The 22,353-nt window shown below is 51.4% G+C and overlaps 1 protein-coding gene across 2 annotated transcripts; it reads right to left on the bottom strand.

The window, feature by feature from the left end:
- Positions 1-6,802: 6,802 nt before the first annotated feature.
- Positions 6,803-14,657, bottom strand: LOC149456040 (uncharacterized). Of its 2 annotated transcripts, XM_089685574.1 has the most exons (7): positions 14,032-14,657; positions 13,353-13,460; positions 13,139-13,236; positions 12,721-12,948; positions 12,443-12,640; positions 9,925-10,063; positions 6,803-9,779 (listed from the first exon to the last, which is right to left on the bottom strand). In XM_089685574.1, exons 2-7 carry the CDS (start codon positions 13,384-13,386, stop codon positions 8,365-8,367), a joined length of 2,112 nt encoding a protein of 703 aa, XP_089541700.1. In that variant the 5' UTR covers positions 13,387-13,460; positions 14,032-14,657; the 3' UTR covers positions 6,803-8,364. The 2 variants fall into 2 exon arrangements, with proteins under 2 accessions (XP_089541700.1, XP_089541699.1); XM_089685573.1 differs by having other exon boundaries at positions 13,353-14,657.
- Between the last annotated feature and the right edge of the window lie 7,696 nt (positions 14,658-22,353).

Genomic DNA, 22,353 nt, shown 5'->3' with positions numbered 1-22,353 from the left:
ATGGAGAACTATGAGGACCATTTATTTGTTTTCTTACCTTGTGGACTCTTATGATATCTCTCCCAAGGAGAAGTACTATTTGGGCCTTTGGGTCGAGTGCAGGTATGAGATGCGCTATGGTCTTTAAATGTTCATGATGTAATGCTGCCTCAGGTGTAGGAATCTCTTCTCTATTGTTTGGGATCTGATTGCATTCAATCAAGGTAGGTAGTTGCAGGGATGCTTCACTATTTATGGATTCGACTTGGAAACCAGTAGCTCTTCTGCCTTTTTCTTCACTCACACCAGCGCAAGTTTTAAGTGAATATGAAGAGCAGTGTCCTTTAATACTGAAGATATCAAAGAAGGCTGAATTTGCAAGAGATCTATTGCTTTGGTCATCAAGGATGGCATACAACCTTACCGCTTTCTCTTTATGACCGATGGGGTAAACTGTAACAAGACAAATCTTGGAGCAAGATTTGTTACTAAGACCTTCTCCACAGACTTGGGTGCAACTGGGGTGTCACTTCAGGAGGTACTGTGTCTCCCTCCTCCCCGCCGTGCTCTACAGCCTGGTCTGGGGGTGTGAGAGTCCATGGGGCTGGCCCAGGGTGTAAAGCTGTATTGTGCGCTTCACTGTTGCATTCCGAGCATCTGATGTTCGCTGTGCAGTCCTTTGCAAGATGAGAGGTTGAGGCACAACACCTGTAGCAAATGTGGTTTTCCTTGAGGAAAGTTCTGCGATCCCTGAGAAGTTTTCCTCTAAATCCTCTGCATTTCAACAATGAGTGTGGTTTCTTATGTAGAGGACATTCTCTGCATGGGTCCTTTGTGGAGATCGTCTCAGACTCTGTAGTACTGTAGGTTTTGTTTGAGGAGTCTTTAAGAGACACACTGGTTTTGTGTACTGCAACCGGTGTACCTTTCATGTTACGAAGTGAGATAGGTTTACCTGATTTGGGGTAAGCGGTGTCAAACATCGAGAAGTTAAAGCTGGGATCATTCCTAGTTTTTGCTTGTTGGTGCACGAAGTCCATAAAGAAAGAGAATGGAGGGAACGAGACATCGTACTGTTGCTTGTACCTGGAGCCTTGAGCAATCCACTTCTCTTGCAGGTTGTACGGTAATTTTTGTACTATGGGGTTTACACTACACGTGCAGTATCTAAGAATGCCAGACCTTGTAAGTCTCCTTCAGTTTTGGCAAGTTGTAGCTCTGTTAACAGATCACTCAGTTCTCTTAGCTTCTGGGAATCTTTGTTTTGGATCTTAGGGAAATCCTCAATTCTTTTGAAAAGTGCGTTCTCTATCACTTCTGGAGAGCCATAACACTCCTCAAGTCTCTCCCATATCATGTTTAACCCTCTGATTGGGTAGTTAATATTAATGTCTCTAATCCGCCTTGCATGCTCTGTCGACTCATTTCCTAGCCACTTGACAAGAAGATCTACTTCTTCACATGCAGACAGATCCAGATCTCTGATATTATTCCTGAATGATGATCGCCATGACCTATAGCTTTCAGGTCTGTCATTAAACTTGGAGAGTCCCTTGGTTATTAACTCACGTCGGGCAAAGAATTTTAGAAAATCTGACATACCTGTATCTCTGTTTGACAGATTGTTGCTGTAATAGGCACCATCTACTTGTTCTTCCTTAAAGGGTTTGACCATACTGCGATCATTTGTGGGTTTGAATGCAGGTTGCATTGAGGGTTGATGTCCTATGGAACCGTCAACTTGTTCCATGCAGGGTCTTTGGTTAACTGAGGTCGCTTGTATGACTGGAGTCTGTTGGAGCTCCTTAGCAGGGGTTGATGTCGCTCTTGGACCTGGATTTAGGCCGTCTTCTGACTTAGCATGTTGCAGTACGTAATCTGAAGTGCGTTGCGAGTTATTGTGAAGACTGGGTTCGGGCCTACTTATGTAGCTGAGTCTATCGCTTGTGAAGTTTGCTGCTTCCTCTAAAGCCTCTGCTTCTGCTACAGCAGCTGCAGCTTCTTTTTCCACAGTTAGCTTTTCTAGAGCTGCTTCCATGCATGCTTTCTCTATTTTTAATTGTCTTTCTTGTTCAGCAAATGTCGCGCGGGTTTTGGCGGCCTCGGCCTTCGCGCAGGCAATGGCGACGGTGGAGCTGCTCAAAGATCTCCCTGAGCCTCTGGAGTTAACTGAGATGCGAGACTTTGTCTCGAACTGTCCGGATTCCCTTGCTGACATGATGATGCTGTGAACGGGTTAGCACACTTGCAACCGCTGCGGGTGGCGATGCTGCGTAGTTCCTCCTATCCAGCTTGTGAGAAGCCACCGTTTCGCTGCAGTCAGGACTTCAGGAGTCGCAGTCCTCGTATCCAGCTTGTAAGAAGCCGTCGTTTCACTGCAGTCAGGACTTCAGGAGTCGCAGTCCTCATATCCAGCTTGTAAGAAGCCGTCGTTTCACTGCAGTCAGGACTTCAGGAGTTGCAGTCCTCGTATCCAGCTTGTAAGAAGCCGTCGTTTCACTGCAGTCAGGACTTCAGGAGTCGCAGTCCTCGTATCCAGCTTGTAAGAAGCCGTCGTTTCACTGTTCTGTCCTCCTTATGTGTGAAGGTACATAGCTTGACAGACAGCTAAACCTTTCTCGGCAATGAGTTGACAAAGAAGCAACGTCCAACTTTGTCTTTATTGCAAAGATATAAGAGGTGAAACTGAGGAACAGAAAATAAGGCGCTTAGTAACACTGTCTGCCATGTGACAGAGCATATTATACATTACAGTAAGGCAATGCACATTTAAACACATGTAAGACATGTAGGTTACATAAAACACAGATGCATAAGATATAGACATGTGTGTAGACGTACCGACGATGCTATTGTGAGCCTGAATGTGAGGGTTGGATCCTACCAGCAGCGTGGTTACCACAGGAATGGAGTCTGTGATGAGGAAATGGCTGCTATGAGCAGGGCTGATGATGTAATCAGAGTTCATAGGCTACAAGCTATGGTAGCTGAAATGGGTCAAACTTCTACTGTGAAAAGATGCAGTGTATACAAACAGCCACTAGATGGAGCAGTTACACAATGAACAGAGAATTACAAACTGATAAGGCATACTAATAATGCCTAATTAACAAAGAACAAATTGCTAAAGGCATGACAGACCCACTGCTCCGCAGTAAAGACACAGATTATTTACCCGGCGTCTCTGTCGTTCTTCAATCATGAGAGAAGGCCGCATCAGTCCAAGCTGCATAGGTTCTGTTCCATCTGATGACTCTGGATTCTGATTACTGGTTGCGGGATTCGGTAGGACCGGCACCTGTGGCAGCATCCATGTTGGCCTTAGCCCCTGACCGGACCTCTTGTCTCCATTCCCACAATCTGCGGTCAATCTGGATAGCCAGAGTGATTAAATCTTCCAAGGTGTCAGGAATTCCCACTCTCGCCAACTCATCTTTGAGAGGGTCAGACAACCCTAGGCGGAACTGATGGCGCAGAGCTGCATCATTCCACTGTGTGTCTCCGCTCCAATGCCTAAATTCAGAGGCGTAATCTTCTGCTGCCCAATGTCCTTGCTGCAGGGAATGTAGAGCTTCCTCAGCCGAAGCAGCTCGTTGCAGGTCGTCATATAGCTGTGCCATCGTTTTGAAAAATTCAGAAATGGAGTTTAAGTGTGGATGGCGAACCTCCAATAGACTGTGTGCCCAGCGCTGGGGTTCATCCTGTAGTAGGGATATAATGAACCCTACTTTCACAGATTCAGAAGCGAACGTCCGAGGTTGCAGGTCAAAATAAAGCTGACAGGAGTTCTGGAAGGCCCTGAACTTCCTACGATCCCCATTGAAACATTCCGGTGTGGGAACACGGGGTTCCGGTGGAGGTATGGTGACTATTGTTCCCGCGGGTGTGTCAATAGTTCTATGGGCTGGAGTTGCAGCTTCCGGGCCTGCGGGTGGAGTTACTGGCAGGGTGAGAGTCTGGAGGCATCCCTCCAGATGCGTATACCCCTCTTGAAGGGTCTTGACAGCTTGAGTGAGAGCCGCCAGGTGCTAACATGTGCTGTCCAGCGGAGAGGGGCCTCTTCCAGGCTCACACATGGCCTTAAGGTTATGTTAGGGACCAACCGGCAATAACCTCTAGCACCCCACAGACCAGAATTCCCCAGGGCGCGGAATCTAAGCTACGACCTGCTTGTTCACCAGAGCCCCTGATGGTGGGGATGGACTTGGAGCAGGACGAAACCAGGTCGCAGCCCCTGGGTACAAGCAGCTGTGGTAGAGGTACCTGCCAGTGGTACGTAGCAGGTAAGAGCCTGATGTGAAGAGGTGGAGGGAAGCAAAGTCAGCCAAGCCAGGTCGGTAACAGTGGAGGCGTAACAGTACAAAATCAGCAGGCAAAGGGATAAATGGGTCACAAGCCGGGTTTGGTAACAGGATGTCAAAACGTATAGGAGCAGACAGAAGAATGGTCAGACGAGCCAGGGATCAGAGCAGGAGACGGTCAACAGAATCAGGGTCAGGTAGGGTCAGCAACAAAGCAATCTCACAGGATACAACAGGAACAGCAGGAGAGACCATAAGGCAATTTGGACATTGCACTGGCCAGTTTAAATAGCCCGCCCGGATCCGACAGGCGTGTCTGGGTCCTAGTGCCTGCCTGGCGCCGTCATTGGTGACAGGCGCGCCTGGGTCCTAGTGCCCGGCTGCCTATAGGTCTTGTCGGAATCCTACGCACTCGCAGATCCGTGCGTCTAGGCAAACTGCGCGTGCGCAGACCCGCGCGCCGTGGCGAACCTCAGGATTCCTGACAGTATCACTCAGCATTGGACAGGAGGCATCGGGACGAGAGGTGGAGTGAAGTTGGTATCACTCCGGATGGGACAGGAGGCATCCGGACAAGAGGTGGAGTGAAGATGGTATCACTCTGGATGGGACAGGAGGCGTTGGGACAAGAGGTGGAGTGCAACTGGTATCACTCCGCATGGGACAGGAGGCGTTGGGATAAGAGGGGGAGTGAAGTTGGTATCACTCTGCGTGGGACAGGAGGCATCGGGACAAGAGGTATAGTGAAGCTGGTATCACTCCGGGTGGGACAGAAGGCATCAGGATAAGAGGTGGAATGCAGCTGGCATCACTCCGCATGGGACAGGAGGCGTCAGGATAAGAGGGGGAGTGAAGTTGGTATCACTCCGCGTGGGCCAGGAGGCGTCAGGACAAGAGGTGGAATGAAGTTGGTATCACTCCGCATGGGCCAGGAGGCGTCGGGACAAGAGGGGGAGTGAAATTGGTATCACTCCGCATGGGACAGGAGGCGTCGGGATAAGAGGGGGAGTGAAGCTGGTATCACTCCGCATGGGACAGGAGGCGTCGGGATAAGAGGGGGAGTGAAGCTGGTATCACTCCGCATGGGACAGGAGACATGGGGACAAAAGGTGGAGTGAAGTTGGTATCACTCCGCATTGGACAGGAGGCATCGGGGCAAGAGGGGGAGTGAGGTTGGTATCACTCAGCATGGGACAGGAGGCGTCAGGACAAGAGGTGGAGTGAAGTTGGTATCACTAAGCATGGGACAGGAGGCATCGGGACAAAAGGTGGAGTGAAGTTGGCATCACTCTGCATGGGACAGGAGGCATCGGGACAAGAGGTGGAGTGACATTGTTATCACTCCGCATGGGACAGGAGACATCGGGACAAGAGGTGGAGTGAAGTTGTTATCACTCCGCATGGGACAGGAGGCATCGGGACAAGAGGTGGAGTGAAGTTGGTATCACTCCGCATGGGACAGGAGGCGTCTGGATAAGAGGGGGAGTGAAGCTGGTATCACTCTGCATTGGACAGGAGGCATCGGGATAAGAGGTGGAGTGAAGCTGGTATCACTTCGCATTGGAAAGAAGGCATCGGGATAAGAGGGGGAGTGAAGTTGGTATCACTCCTCAATGGACAGGAGGCATTGGGACAAGAGGTGGAGTGAAGTTGGTATCACTCAGCATGGGACAGGAGACATAGGGACAAGAGGGGGATTGAAGTTGGCATCACTCCGCATGGGGTAGGAGGCATCGGGATAAGAGGTGGACTGAAGTTGGTATCACTCCACATGGGACAGGAGGCATCGGGACAAGAGGTGGAGTGAAGCTGGTATCACTCCGCATGGGACAAGAGGGGTCTCTTCATAAAATAATATGCATACAATTCGCCGGGTGAAAGTGCGTGTACATTCCTTCTCTGTGAATGGGGGGAAAGGTGAATGTCATTTGGATTTTTGCCAGTTGAATGTTTTCCATTGATTTAGAAAGGAAAATACCACATTTGACCAGTAGATGATGCTATCTCCTATGATACTTAGCACCATCTCATGGCCAAATTCAGTATTTTCTGTTTTAAATCAATGGTCGGCTTATTATGGTTGGTTTAATTGATTCATTTAGAAGACATTTCCCGCACTCACGGCACTAATACACCTCGAGGGTTTTGCGGGACCCGATGTCCAGGAAGAGAGAACTTCAGTGAGGAACAATTCCCTCCCTCCGTGTAAGATCTCTGATGTCTGTAGAAATTGTTTTTGAAAAACATTTCCCGCAGTCAGGACAGCAATACGGCTTCTAACCCGTGTGCAAACTCTGATGTGTAGAAAGAGAGGACTTTCTGACAAACATTTCCGGCACTCAGGGCAGGAAAATGGCTTTATCCCCCATGTGAGATCTCTGATGTGAGACAAGCTCTGATCTCGGTGTAGCACTACCCCCTTTGGAGTCCCGAGATTTGGGTCCCCCTATGGCCCTGGCACAGCCAGGCAACACGCATCTTCACACAAGCTTGCATCCAGAGTCAGAGATCAGTCCTTGAGCTTTGGTTTGGTTGTTTATTGAAGGGACTTGAACTGGGATGGGGTTAGGGGGGTACAGGATGCCCAGGGAACTGATGAACTGAGGACAACTTCATAGAACTAATTACAAGCCTTCACTGAAGCACGATTCTCTGTTGGAGAGACCCTAGATGTCTCCTCAATGTACCACCCCAGACCCTAGATGTCTCCTCAATGTACCACCCCAGACTCTAGATGTCTCCTCAATGCACCACCCCAGACTCTAGATGTCTTCTCAATGTACCACCCGACTCTAGATGTCTTCTCAATGTACCACCCGACTCTAGATGTCTTCTCAATGTACCACCCTAGATGTCTCCTCAATGTACCGCCCCGGACCCTAGATGTCAACTCAATGTACCGCCCCAGACCCTAGGTGTCTCCTCAATGTACCACCCCAGACCCTAGGTGTCTCCTCAATGTACCACCCCTGACCCGTGTCTCCTCAATGTACCACCCAAGACCCTAGATGTCTCCTCAATGTACCGCCCCAGACTCTAGATGTCTCCTCGATATACCACCCCAGACCCTAGGTGTCTCTGATGAACCCCCTCCCTCCTAGATTGTAAGCTCGAAAGAGTAGGGCCCTCTAACCCCTCGTGTGCTGTTTGTAGTTGCTGTATTGTTTCATGTATTGTTCCCCCCTCTATTGTACAGCGCTGAGCAAACCCTTTGGCGCTATATAAACTTGATGTAATGTAATGTAATGTCTCCTCGATGTACCACCCCAGACTCTATATGGCTCCTCAATGTACCACCCCAGACCCTAGATGGACTTCTCACTCAGCAATCTGGAGGTATCCCTGAACAGGGGATCTGGTTCCTTTTACTTTAAAAGTGGACAATCCCAAATAGGCAGCGAATCTGGTTTCCCACCAGAGTGCTCCTTCCCCTATCTGCCCAGGGGGGTGCAGGGGTACTCACTCAGATTCTCTCCTGTACCGCTGGTGGCTGCTTCTAGGCTTTCTTAGCTAGGCCGCTCCTTCCCTGACATACAGGTGGTCCTCACTCTGGGGACAAGTGAAATTTTAAGCTTCTCCCTTTCCAGCTCCAGACCTGCAGGTAGGCCCTATCCCCCTGGGCCTTCTTGCAGCCTCGGGCCTTCAGCCTGACATCTTCCTCACTGTCTTCCACCAAACTCTCCTGCAACTGAGCAGGTTCCAACACTTAAGGGTGTCCTGGCCCCTTTCCAACCCCCCTGTTGGGGATTGGCCCAGATCCCTCAAGTGTACAAGCCAGCCACTCCTCAGATCCACCTACTGCTTCTAGGGCCTTCCTCCTAAGCCCTAGAACAGGGGGAATTTTCGAGGGGCTGGCAGTAGAGCCTTTCAGCTCCTGACCACAATTTGAACTTTTGGCTATTACACGTAGGCGGCTACTCAGCCTTCCTCACTGTCAATCAGGACTCTAGCTCCCCCTACCTAAACTAGGAAGGTGCTATTTTTGCACAAAACATTTCCCGCACTCAAGGCACTAATACACCTCCAGGGTTGTGTGGGACGCCTGATGTCCAGGAAGACAGGAATTCAGTGAGGAACAATTCCCTCAGTCAGACCAGGAAAGTTCGTTCTCCTCCGTGTCCAATCTCAGATGACTGTAAGCAGAGGACTTCTGGGGGTTACACTTCCACCAATCAGAACAGGGAAGCGCATCTGCCTCCGTTTGCAATCTCACATGTGCGTCAAGATCGGACTTAGTTTGAAAACATTTATCACATTTAGGACAGGAATACGGCTTCTTCCCTCTGTGAGATCTCTGATGTTCGGAAAGAGAGCCCCTGTGTGAAAAACATTTTCCGCACTCACGACAAGAATACGGCTTCTCCCCCGTGTGAGATCTCTGATGATCGGAAAGAGAGGCCCTCTCTGAAAAACATTTCCCGCACTCAGGACAGGAATACGGCTTCTCCCCTGTGTGAGATCTCTGATGTTTGTAAAGATTGGACTTCTGTGAAAAACATTTCCCGCACTCAGGACAAGAATACGGCTTCTCTCCAGTGTGTAACCTCTGATGTGTGGTAAGATTGGACTTCATTGAAAAACATTTCCCGCACTCAGCACAGGAATACGGCTTCTCCCCCGTGTGAGTTGTCTGATGTTTGTAAAGACTGATCTTCTGTGAAAAACATTTCCCGCACTCGGGACAGGAATACGGCTTCTCCCCCGTGTGCAATCTCTGATGTAAGTAAAGACTGGACTTGTCTAAAAAACATTTCCCGCACTCTGAGCAGGAATGTGGCTTTTTCCCCGTGTGAGACCATTGGTGTCTGCTGAGAGTGGATTTCTTTGAAAAAGGTTTCCCGCACTCAGAACAAGAAAACGGTGTTTCCCCTGTGTGGGATCTCTGGTGTTTGACAAGGTCTGATTTTTGTACAAAACATTTCCCGCAGTCAGAACAGGAATGAAGCTTCTCCCTTGTGTGAGATCGCTGATGAGTGTATAGATTGGACTTATCTGAAAAACATTTCCCACACTCAGGACAGGAAAACGGCTTCTCTCCAGTGTGACATCTCTGATGTATGGAAAGTTTCCACTTATATGAAAAACATTTCCCACACACCGGACAGGAATGCGGCTTCTCACCTGTGTGAGATGTCTGATGTCGAGAAAGACTGGATTTTTTTGAAAAACATTTCCAGCACTCAGGACAGGCATGTGGCTTCTCTCCCGTGTGAGATCTTTTATGTTCATTAAGATTGAATTTAGAATGGAAACATTTCCCGCACTCAGTACAGGGAAACCTTCTAATTGTTGGAAGGCCGGCCCGGTCCCGCACAGTCTGAGGTTCCTCAGGATACAAGGAATCCGATGGTCCATCTACACTGGGTGGTGCCGGATGGACATTGGATGGAGCCGGGTTTTCTCCTGGACTATACTGTGTGATGTCCTCATCTTCTACTTTCCAGTCTGGAGACAAAGTGAGACAATCCTCTGAGGTTTTCCTCATCTCCAGGCCATGGACTAAAAGACAAAGAGGATTACTAGACAGGAGCTGATTGGTTCCCCCAAACCAGAAAGACAGAGAAAGATCCAATGAGAACTTTATCATCTGGACCAATCAGTGAGAAGTATGGGTGGAGGAATGGATTTAGTGTTCATGACCCACCTGTGCTGATATCTGTAGGAGTGTCCTCCTCTATAAATGTCCCCGTTCTTCCATCCTCCTCCATAGACTGCTGATCATCCCTCACATATGCCTCTTCTTCTGATTTCACCTCAAATTCTATATCGATTGGATCTCCACTCTACATCAAGAGAAGGAGAGGAAATATAACATTGAAAGTGGCTGTAAACCTGCAAAAATCAAACAAAAATAGAACATAAAATCTAATAAAGAAGAAGAGCACAAGCCATTTGTGAGAAGTGTGGCTGGTAGAAGAGCAGCCTGCCATCAGCAATCCTCTCCGCAATATTGAGAAGAAAAAAAAAAGAAAAAGAAAAAAAAAGGGTGACGCCATGCCCCTTGATTGACAGCCTGTATAATGAGATATATACAGGAGGAGGTAAGAAGGAGGCATGTCTGCTGCTGCTGCTCTGCAACTCCCGGAGAGAGAGAGGGGAGAGAGAGAGGGCGGAGGGAGAGAGAGAGAGGGGGGAGGGAGAGAGAGAGAGAGAGAGGGGGGGAGGGAGAGAGAGAGGGGGGAGGGAGAGAGAGGGGGGAGAGAGGGGGAGGGGGGAGAGAGAGGGGGGAGAGGGGGGATAGGGAAGACAGAAAAGGGGGAGAGGGGGAGAGAGAAAGGGGAGAGAGGGGGGAGGGGAGAGAGAGAGGGGGGAGGGGAGAGAGAAAGGGGAGAGGGGGGGAGGGGGAGAGAGAAAGGGGAGAGGGGGGGAGGGGGAGAGAGAAAGGGGAGAGGGGGGGAGGGGGAGAGAGAAAGGGGAGAGAGGTGGGGGGAGAAAAGGGGAGAGGGGGGGGAGAAAAGGGGAGAGAGGGGGGAGGGGAGAGAGGGGGGAGGGGAGAAAAGGAGAGAGAGGGGGAGGGGAGAGATTGGGAAGGAGATAGAGGGGGGAGGGAGAGATTGGGGAGAGAGGGGGGGTGAGATTGGGGGGAGGGAGAGATTGGGGAGAGAGAGCGGCAGGGGGGGAGAGAGCGGGGAAGAGAGAGAGGGTGAGAGAGATGGGGGGAAAGAGAGGGAGAGAGAGAGGAGAGGGGAGAGAGCGGGGAAGAGAGAGAGGGTGAGAAAGATGGGGGAGAGAGAGAGGAGAGGGGAGAGATGGGGAGAGAGAGAGGGGGAAGAGAGGGGGGAAGAGAGAGAGGGAGGGAGAGGAGAGGGGGGAGAGAGAGGGGGCGAGAGAAAGAGAGGGGGAGAGAGAGGGGCCGAGAGAGAGAAGAGAGAGGGAGGGGGTGAGAGAGAGAAGAGAGGGGAGGGGGTGAGAGAGAGAAGAGAGGGGGGGAAGAGAAGGGGAGAGGGAGAGAGAGGGGGGGGAGAGGGGGAGGGAGGGAAAGATGGGAGAGAGGGGAAGAGAGGGAGAGAGAGGGGGGGGGGAGAAGAGGGGAGAAAAGAGAGGGGGCAGGGGGGAGAGAGGGAGGGGGGAGAGAAAGAAAGGGGAGAAAGAGTGGGGAGAGAGGAGAGAGAGAGAAAGAGGAGGGGGGGAGGGGAGAGAGGGGGGAAAGAGAGAGGGAGGGTGAGAGAGAGGGGGAGGGGGAGAGAGAGGGGGGGAGAAAGAGGGAGGGAAAGAGAGGGAGGGGGAGAGAGAGAAAGAGAGGGGGGGGGGAGGAGAGAGAGGGGGGAGGAGAGAGAGGGAGTAGACTGTGCCAGCAATGTCACTAGGGGGTCCTGGAGGATGAGGACCTCTTCTTGCTAAAATGTGACCAGGGGGTCTTGGAAGATGAGGACCACTTCTTGCTAAAATGTGACCAGGGGGTCCTGGAGGATGAGGACCACTTCCTGCTGCAGTGTGACCAGGGGGTTCTGGAGGACAAGGACCACTTCCAGCTGTAATGCAAATAGGGGGTCCTGGAGGACAAGGACCACTTCCTGCTACAATGTGACCGGGATGTCATGGAGGATGAGGACCACTTCCTGCTGCAATGTGACCAGGGTGTCATGGAGGATGAGGACCACTTCCTGCTACAATGTGAGTAGGGGGTCCTGGAGGACGAGGACTACTTCCTGCTACAATGTGAATAGGGGGTCCTGGAGGACGAGGACCACTTCCTGCTACAATGCGACCAGGGCGTTCTGGAGGTTGAGCACCGCTTCCTGCTACAATGTGACCAGGGCAATCTGGAGGATGAGGACCGCTTCCTGCTACAATGTGACCAGGGTAACCTGGAGGATGAGGAACACTTCCTGCTACAGTGCCCCAAGTACTCATCAGTGAGGGACACTCACTTCCAGAGACAACTCCGCTCTCATCCCGGACTTCACATCTATAGAAGAGAGGACTCAACTCAACATGGCCTACAACTAATTGAGGAGGCATTATTGAGAGATACACACCATGTGATTTAGGTTATAACTATATTATCTACTAAACTAAGCAAAAAAATTGTGTTTTGGGAATTTGGGTTTTCAGCCACTTCAATAATGCAAGACCACAGAGAGAACGTCATCATGTAGGATCCACACATTGTCTGGCATGGCTGAGTCCCTTTCATGGCCTAGATCCTTCATCAAACCAACCTTGTAATTGTGTGCATAGTTGTGGCCTTCCTGTGTTGAAGACCGGGAATACAGAGGACATCTCTCTGGTGGGCTTGATGGCTTCATCATGGTGTCCTCATAGAGATCCTTGTGCTCTTCAGAACACTCCTCCATCACTCCATACTCCTCTTTATACTCTTCTTTAACATCAATATTATCATCCCTGAGGATTCCACCCTAAACATTCAAAAAGAAATTCAATGTAACAAACACCCTTGAGGAACAATCACTAATAGTTGTGATTTATACACATCTACCTGATGATGGTAAGGGATGGTGTGAACTTCCTGTGTGGAATCCTGGGCATACAGAGGACGGGGACATCTCTCTGGTGGGTTCCTGTAGCTTGATGACTCCTCCATAGTGTCCTGGAACAGATCTTTGTGTCCTTCTGAAAACTCTAACTCCTCCATCACCCCATCCTCATCCTCCTCCTCTATTATCTCTTCTTTAACCTCAACTGTAGAATCTCTCAGGTTTCCACTCTGAATATATAATAAAATGACATCAATGGTAACAATGCAGATAATGTACAGATCCTAATGATACTATCAGTGATTGTTCCTCATCTATCTGATGATGGTGAGGGATGGTTAGACCGTCCTGTGTGGAATCCCGGGAATACAGAGGACGGGGACATCTCTCTGGTGTGTTCCCATGACTGGATCCATCTACCTGATGATGGTGAGGGAGGGTGTGACCTTCCTGTGTTGAATCCCAGGAATACAGAAGACGGGGACATCTCTCTGGTGGGCGCCCATGACTGGATCCATCTGTAGGAAACACACACACTGACTGAATCCATTGTTTCTATGTGTTTATCAGATAATGGGGGATGTAGGTGGATCCTCCGTACTGCTCTCTCCTTTCTAATAAAGTCTCCTCTTACCCGGTGATGTGAGGGGCGGCTGATTGTCCATCATGACATTCTTGTAGAGGTCCTTGTGGACTCCTCCATGGAGAAATAGACAGTGACACCCTGACACCTTATAGGAACCTGACACACACAATGATACAGTCACCATACAGAAACATCCCTTGGATTCAACCTTCACAGACATCAGAAATAGTTATTTCCTCCTCATTATTACTACATAAAATATATAAAAGAAAAAAGTTTGTATTTTAAAGCCACCTCTAATTAAAACCCTCATCCCGTAATATCATCTAGTCAGTCAGTATAGACTGAGGAGGTGAGAAGGTGATTGGTGGGAAAGGTGACATCTCCACAATGAGGAGAATGTTCTGGCCCTGGAAGTGGGGGAATGTTCTGCCCCTGAAGGCTAATCTGGGTTCCCACACTATATATGTGTGTATCATCATCTGCTGGAGATAAAAGACGTCACAGTGACTATGGAGGAAGAGGACGGGGGTGACTGTGGAGGAAGAGGACGGGGGTGACTGTGGAGGAAGAGGACGGGGGTGACGGTGGAGGAAGAGGACGGGCGCGACGATGGAGGAAGAGGACGGTCGTGACGGTGGAAGAAGAGGACGGACGCGACGGTGGAGGAAGAGGACGGACGCGACGGTGGGTTACTGGGTGTAAATAGAAAATAAGATGTTTTCACCTCCTCTGCTGCCACTTCCGCAAATATCTCCTCTCCACTTTCTCCCGACTTACCTCTCTCGGACCTTACTATTTATCCCTGACATCACTTCCTGTCTTTCATAGGGACTTCCTGTCTGCGTAGAAGTGAGATCCCCACCTTGTGGAGCTCAGAGGAACTGCAGCCCCAAGAACCGTCTGATAGTGTGACCCCGGCCTTGTGCAGGGTGTGTATGGACTGTATGTCCTCATAGAGGGGTCACCTCCACTCCCACCAAGAGGGACAGGAATATATGACTGCCTAGTCAAGCCTTTCTCAGTCAGGGGTCCTCCAAAGGGTTCTAGGGGTTCCTCCAAAGGGTTCTAGGGGTTTCTTCAGCAATGAACAATTTCTTTCTCTCAGTAACAACTGACATCAATGATCTGTAAGGGGGGCAGTCTTCCCACTGATGACCATGTGAGAATGTCCTTCTCCCACTGACCACTGATATAAAGGGGTCTTTCTCCCATCGGTCACCAATGTAAGGGACCACTACACTGACTTCTGATATAAGGGGGTCCTTCTCCCATCGGTCATCAATGTAAGGGACCACTACAGTGACCACTGATATAAGGGGGTCCTTCTCCCATCGGTCACCAATGTAAGGGACCACTACACTGACCACTGATATAAGGGGGTCTTTCTCCCATCGTTCACCAGTGTAAGGGACCTCTACACTGACCACTGATATAAGGGGGTCCTTCTCCCATCGGTCACCTTTGTAAGGGACCACTACATTGACCACTGATATAAGGGGGTCCTTCTCCCATCGATCACCAATGTAAGGGACCACTACACTAACTACACTGACTACTGATATAAGTGGGTCCTTCTCCTTCTGGTCACAACCCCGCCCCATGTTTCCCATATATGTTACATGTGTTCCAATATTGTAATAAAGTATTGTAGAGAAGATCCCAACATAGAAAATGGTGGAGAACGAGAAAATAAACCCGGATATTAGGGAGAAATTTGTGTATGAGGAACACCTTCACAATTCCCACCAATTTATTCTCCAGGGCTTCTTCCTTCAGAATACATACATTCGGGGGTCAATCTTCAGGCCCAAAATGTTCATTTTCCCATATGCGCAAAAAAAAATGCAAAACCAGCTCTGGCAGTGAAAGGGTTAATGTGAGCTAGATGGGATCCCTCTGCTGGGGTCACCCTCTACATCAGGGGTAGGCAACGAGAAAGAGGCGGAGATCTACCTGAACAATATGGGAGGAGTCAGAGATCACCGGGCGCAGTGCCGCCTCCTCACACCTGATTTAAACCTCTACTTGCCGTACTACCGTGTCGCAGTCACATGGATTCCTGAACCAGTGGGAGCTGCCAGAGACTTGACCTGTAGAGCCCTCCAGCCTGGACTAAAGTAACCCAATCAGACATGCTCACTTCACTACTGTGAGCCAAGCTAAAGTTAACTCTCTAGCACCCGTAGAGGTCGCTACATTATTATAACCAGTTTGTTGCTTCACACAGACTTGAAGATCTCTTCTTTCCTGCTGCTTTCACCCATCTGGAGTCTGCTAGCCAGGACAAGAGGGGGAGTGAAGTTGGTATCACTCTGCATGGGACAGGAGGCATCGGGACAAGAGGGGGAGTGAAGTTGGTATCACTCCGCATGGGACAGGAGGCATCGGGACAAGAGGTGGAGTGAAGTTGGCATCACTCCGCATGGGACAGGAGGCATCGGGATAAGAAGTGGAGTGAAGTTGGCATCATTCCGCATGGGACAGGAGGCATCGGGATAAGAGGGGGAGTGAAGTTGGCATCAGTCCGCATTGGACAGGAGGCATCGGGATAAGAATTGGAGTGAAGTTGGTATCACTCCGCATGGGACAGGAGGCATCGGGATAAGAGGGGGAGTGAAGTTGGAATCACTGCGCATGGTACAGGAGGCATCGGGACAAGAGGTGGAGTGAAGTTGGCATCACTCCGCATGGGACAGAAGGCATCGGGATAAGAGGGGGAGTGAATTGGTATCAGTCCGCATTGGATAGGAGGCATCGGGATAAGAGGGGGAGTGAAGTTGGCATCACTCCGCATGGGACAGGAGGCATCGGGATAAGAGGGGGAGTGAAGTTGGCATCACTCCGCATGGGACAGGAGGCATCAGGATAAGAATTGGAGTGAAGTTGGTATCACTCCGCATGGGACAGGAGGCATCAGGATAAGAGGGGGAGTGAAGTTGGAATCACTGTGCATGGTACAGGAGGCATCGGGACAAGAGATGGAGTGAAGTTGGTATCACTGCGCATGGGACAGGAGGCATCGGGACAAGAGAAGGAGTGAAGTTGGCATCACTCCGCATGGGACAGGAGGCATCGGGATAAGAGGGGGAGTGAAGTTGGTATCAGTCCGCATTGGATAGGAGGCATCGGGATAAGAGGGGGAGTGAAGTTGGTATCACTCTGCATGGTACAGGAGGCATCGGGACAAAAGATATAGGGAAGTTGGTATCATTGCGCATGGGACAGGAGGCATTGGGACAAGTGATGGAGTGAAGTTCGTATCACTGCACATGGGACAGGAGGCATCGGGACGAGAGGTGGAGTGAAGTTGGCATCACTCCGCATGGGACAGGAGGCATCGAGATAAGAAGTTGAGTGAAGTTGGCATCACTCCGCATGGGACAGGAGGCATCGGGATAAGAGGGGGAGTGAAGTTGGCATCAGTACGCATTGGACAGGAGGCATCGGGATAAGAATTGGAGTGAAGTTGGTATCACTCCGCATGGGACAGGAGGCATCAGGATAAGAGGGGGAGTGAAGTTGGAATCACTGTGCATGGTACAGGAGGCATCGGGACAAGAGATGGAGTGAAGTTGGTATCACTGCGCATGGGACAGGAGGCATCGGGACAAGAGATGGAGTGAAGTTGGCATCACTCCGCATGGGACAGGAGGCATCGGGATAAGAGGGGGAGTGAAGTTGGTATCAGTGCGCATTGGACAGGAGGCATCGGGATAAGAGGGGGAGTGAAGTTGGTATCACTCCGCATCGTACTGGAGGCATCGGGAAAAAAGATGGAGTGAAGTTGGTATCATTGCGCATGGGACAGGAGGCATCGAGACAAGAGATGAAGTGAAGTTCGTATCACTGCACATGGGACAGGAGGCATTGGGATAAGAGGGGGAGTGAAGTTGGTATCACTCTGCATGGGACAGGAGGCATCGGGACAAGAGGGGGAGTGAAGTTGGTATCACTCTGCATGGGACAGGAGGCATCGGGACAAGAGTGGGAGTGAAGTTGGTATCACTCCACATGGGACAGGAGGCATCGGGAAAAGAGGTGGAGTGAAGTTGGCTTCACTCTGCATGGGATAGAAGCCATCGGGACAAGAGGGGGAGTGAAGCTGGTATCACTTCGCATGGGAAAGGAGACATCAGGAAAAGAGGTGGAGTGAAGTTGGTATCACTCTGCATGGGACAGGATACATCAGGACAAGAGGGGGAGTGAAGTTGGTTTCACTCCACATTGGACAGGAGCCATCGGGACAAGAGGGGGAGTGAAGTTGGTATCACTTCACATGGGACAGGAGGCATCAGGATAAGAGGTGGAGTGAGGAAGGCATCACTCCGCATGGGACAAGATGCATCGGGATAAGAGGTGGAGAGAAGTTGGTATCACTCTGCATGGGACAGGAGGCATCGGGATAAGAGGTGGAGTGAAGTTGGTATCACTCCGCATGGGACAAGAGGAAACGGGACAAGAGGGGGGAATGAAGCTTGTATAACTACGCATGGGACAGGAGGCATCGGGACAGGAGGCGGAGTGAAGTTGGTATCTCTCCGCATGGGACAGGAGGCATCAGGACAAGAGCTGGAGTGAAGTTGGCATCACTCCGCATGGGACAGGAGGCATCGGGATATGAAGTGGAGTGAAGTTGGTATCTCTCTGCATGGGACATGAGGCATCGGGACAAGAGGTGGAGTGAAGTTGGTATCTCTCCGCATGGGACAGGAGGCATCCGGACAAGAGGTGGAGTGAAGTTGGTATCACTCCGCATGGGGCAGGAGGCATTGGGACAAGAGGTGGAGTGAAGTTGGCATCACTCCACATGGGACAGGAGGCATCGGGATAAGAAGTGGAGTGAAGTTGGCATCACTCCACATGGGACAGGAGGCATCGGGATAAGAGGGGTAGTGAAGTTGGTATCAGTTTGTATTGGACAGGAGGCATCGGGATAAGAAGTGGAGTGAAGTTGGTATCACTCCGCATGGGACAGGAGGCAGCGGGATAAGAGGGGGAGTGAAGTTGGTATCACTGCGCATGGTACAGGAGGCATCGGGACAAGAGATGGAGTGAAGTTGGTATCACTGCGCATGGTACAGGTGGCATCGGGACAAGAGATGGAGTGAAGTTGGTATCACTGCGCATGGGAAAGGAGGCATCGAGATAAGAGGGGGAGTAAAGTTGGCATCACTCCGCTTGGGATAGGAGGCATCGGGATAAGAAGTGGAGTGAAGTTGGCATCATTCCGCATGGGACAGGAGGCATCGGGATAAGAGGGGGAGTGAAGTTGGCATCAGTCCGCATTGGACAGGAGGCATCGGGATAAGAATTGGAGTGAAGTTGGTATCACTCCGCATGGGACAGGAGGCATCGGGATAAGAGGGGGAGTGAAGTTGGAATCACTGCGCATGGTACAGGAGGCATCGGGACAAGAGATGGAGTGAAGTTGGTATCACTGCGCATGGGACAGGAGGCATCGGGATAAGAGGGGGAGTGAAGTTGGCATCAGTCCGCATTGGACAGGAGGCATCGGGATAAGAATTTGAGTGAAGTTGGTATCACTCCGCATGGGACAGGAGGCATCGGGATAAGAGGGGGAGTGAAGTTGAAATCACTGCGCATGGTACAGGAGGCATCGGGACAAGAGATGGTGTCAGGGATCCCCTCGGCGCTGGTCCCGGCGCAGTGCGCCGCCCTGTGCAGGGACGCGGGCACTAGGTTCTGGCGGCCGCGGCGGTCGGGTTCGCGCATGCGCAGTAGAAGCCGCGGGCGCGCGCTTGGCACCAATGACAGCACAGGGCGCGATATTTAAACGGCCCTGAGCTGTCATTCAGTGCCTTCTGGTCTCTCCTGTGTCCCTGAACCTGCGAACCTGTGCCCTGTATGTTACTGAGCCGAATTGTACCTGACCTTGCTGTATTCTCCTACTCTGACCCTTGGCTTGCCTGACCTCTCTCCTGGATGCCCCTTATTAGATCTGACCTTCTGTTGCTGACCTGGCGTGTGACCCGACTAATCTCTGCCCGCTGCTTTGTACCGCACTGTCCCCACCGTTACCGACCCGGCTTGTTTGACCTCGCATCTGCTCAGCCATCCATCCATCCCAACGGGGTCACCCGACCTCCTCATATCAGGCTCTTCCGCATGGGAGCCCCTGGCGACTACCCCTACCACTGACACGTATACTCAGTAGCCACGACCTGGTCTCAGGGTACTCCAAGTCCATCCCCACCATCAGGGGCCCTGGTGAACAAGTACTCTGGGGCTTAGATTCCGTGCTCTGGGGACGCCTGATCAGTGGAGTGCTAGTGGTACCGCCGGGCGGTCCCTTACAGATGGAGTGAAGTTGGTATCACTGCGCATGCGACAGGAGGCATCGGGGCAAGAGATGGAGTGAAGTTGGAATCACTCCGCATGGGACAGGAGGCATCGGGATAAGAGGGGGAGTGAAGTTGGTATCAGTCCGCATTGGACAGGAGGCATCGGGATAAGAGGGGGAGTGAAATTGGTATCACTCCGCATGGTACAGGAGGCATCGGGACAAAAGATGGAGTGAAGTTGGTATCATTGCGCATGGGACAGGAGGCATGGGGACAAGAGATGGAGTGAAGTTCGTATCACTGCACATGGGACAGGAGGCATCGGGATAAGAGGGGGAGTGAAGTTGGTATCACTCTGCATGGGACAGAAAGCATCGGGACAAGAGGGGGAGTGAAGTTGGTATCACTCTGCATGGGACAGGAGGAATCGGGATTAGAATTGGAGTGAAGCTGGTATCACTCGACATGGGACAGGAGGCATCGGGACAAGAGTGGGAGTGAAGTTGGTATCACTCCACATGGGACAGGAGGCATCGGGACAAGAGGGGGAGTGAAGTTGGTATCACTCCACATTGGACAGGAGGCATCGGGAAAAGAGGTGGAGTGAAGTTGGCATCACTCTGCATGGGACAGGAGCCATCGGGAGAAGAGGGGGAGTGAAGTTGGCATCACTTCACATGGGACAGGAGGCATCAGGATAAGAGGTGGAGTGAGGAAGGCATCACTCCGCATGGGACAAGAGGCATCGAAATAAGAGGTGGAGAGAAGTTGGTATCACTCTGCATGGGACAAGGGGTATCGGGATAAGAGGTGGAGTGAAGTTGGTATCACTCCGCATGGGACATGAGGAAATGGGACAAGAGGGGGGACTGAAGCTTGTATAACTACGCATGGGACAGGAGGCATCGGGACAGGAGGCGGAGTGAAGTTGGTATCTCTCCGCATGGGACAGGAGACATCATGACAAGAGCTGGAGTGAAGTTGGCATCACTCCGCATGGGACAGGAGGCATCGGGATATGAAGTGGAGTGAAGTTGGCATCACTCCGCATGAGACAGGAGGCATCGGGATAAGAGGTGGAGTGAAGTTGGTATCTCTTCGCATGGGACAGGATGCATCGGGATAAGAAGTGGAGTGAAGTTGGCATCACTCCAAATGGGACAGGAGGCATCGGAAAAGAGGGGTAGTGAAGTTGGTATCAGTTTGTATTGGACAGGAGGCATCGGGATAAGAAGTGGAGTGAAGTTGGTATCACTCCGCATGGGACAGGAGGCAGCGGGATAAGAGGGGGAGTGAAGTTGGTATCACTGCGCATGGTACAGGAGGCATCGGGACAAGAGATGGAGTGAAGTTGGTATCACTGCGCATGGGACAGGAGGCATCGGGACAAGAGATGGAGTGAAGTTGGTATCACTGCGCATGGGAAAGGAGGCATCGGGATAAGAGGGGGAGTGAAGTTGGTATTACTCCGCATGGGACAGGAGGCATCAAGATAAGAGGGGGAGTGAAGTTGGCATCACTCCGCATGGGACAGGAGGCATCGGGATAAGAAGTGGAGTGAAGTTGGCATCATTCCGCATGGGACAGGAGGCATCGGGATAAGAGGGGGAGTGAAGTTGGCATCAGTCCGCATTGGACAGGAGGCATCGGGATAAGAATTGGAGTGAAGTTGGTATCACTCCGCATGGGACAGGAGGCATCCGGACAAGAGATGGAGTGAAGTTGGTATCACTGCGCATGGGACAGGAGGCATCGGGATTAGAGACGGAGTGAAGTTGGCATCACTCCGCATGGGACAGGAGGCATCGGGATAAGAGGGGGAGTGAAGTTGGTATTACTCCGCATGGGACAGGAGGCATCGAGATAAGAGGGGGAGTGAAGTTGGCATCACTCCGCATGGGACAGGAGGCATCGGGATAAGAAGTCGAGTGAAGCTGGCATCATTCCGCATGGGACAGGAGGCATCGGGATAAGAGGGGGAGTGAAGTTGGCATCAGTCCGCATTGGACAGGAGGCATCGGGATAAGAATTGGAGTGAAGTTGGTATCACTCCGCATGGGACAGGAGGCATCCGGACAAGAGATGGAGTGAAGTTGGTATCACTGCGCATGGGACAGGAGGCATCGGGACAAGAGACGGAGTGAAGTTGGCATCACTCCGCATGGGACTGGAGGCATCGGGATAAGAGGGGGAGTGAAGTTGGTATTACTCCACATGGGACAGGAGGCATCGAGATAAGAGGGGGAGTGAAGTTGGCATCACTCCGCATGGGACAGGAGGCATCGGGATAAGAAGTCAAGTGATGTTGGCATCATTCCGCATGGGACAGGAGGCATCGGGATAAGAGGGGGAGTGAAGTTGGCATCAGTCCGCATTGGACAGGAGGCATCGGGATAAGAATTGGAGTGAAGTTGTTATCACTCCGCATGGGACAGGAGGCATCGGGATAAGAGGGGGAGTGAAGTTGGAATCACTGCGCATGGTACAGGAGGCATCGGGACAAGAGATGGTGTCAGGGATCCCCTCGGCGCTGGTCCCGGCGCAGGCGCAGTGTGCCGCCCTGTCAGGGACGCGGGCACTAGGTTCTGGCCTGCCGCGGCGTTCGAGTTCGCGCATGCGCAGTAGAAGCCGCGGACGCACCAATGAGAGCGCAGGGCGCGATATTTAAACGGCCCTGAGCTGTCATTCAGTGCCTTCTGGTCTCTCCTGTATCCCTGAACCTGTGCCCTGTAAGTTACTGACCC

Source organism: Staurois parvus, unplaced genomic scaffold (genome assembly GCF_062004578.1).
Source record: "Staurois parvus isolate SC_StPar_1 unplaced genomic scaffold, SC_StPar_1.0 ptg000380l, whole genome shotgun sequence".
Lineage (NCBI taxonomy): Eukaryota > Metazoa > Chordata > Amphibia > Anura > Ranidae > Staurois > Staurois parvus.
Note: the sequence above shows the minus strand (reverse complement) of the source record. Positions and strands in the feature narration are given on the sequence as shown.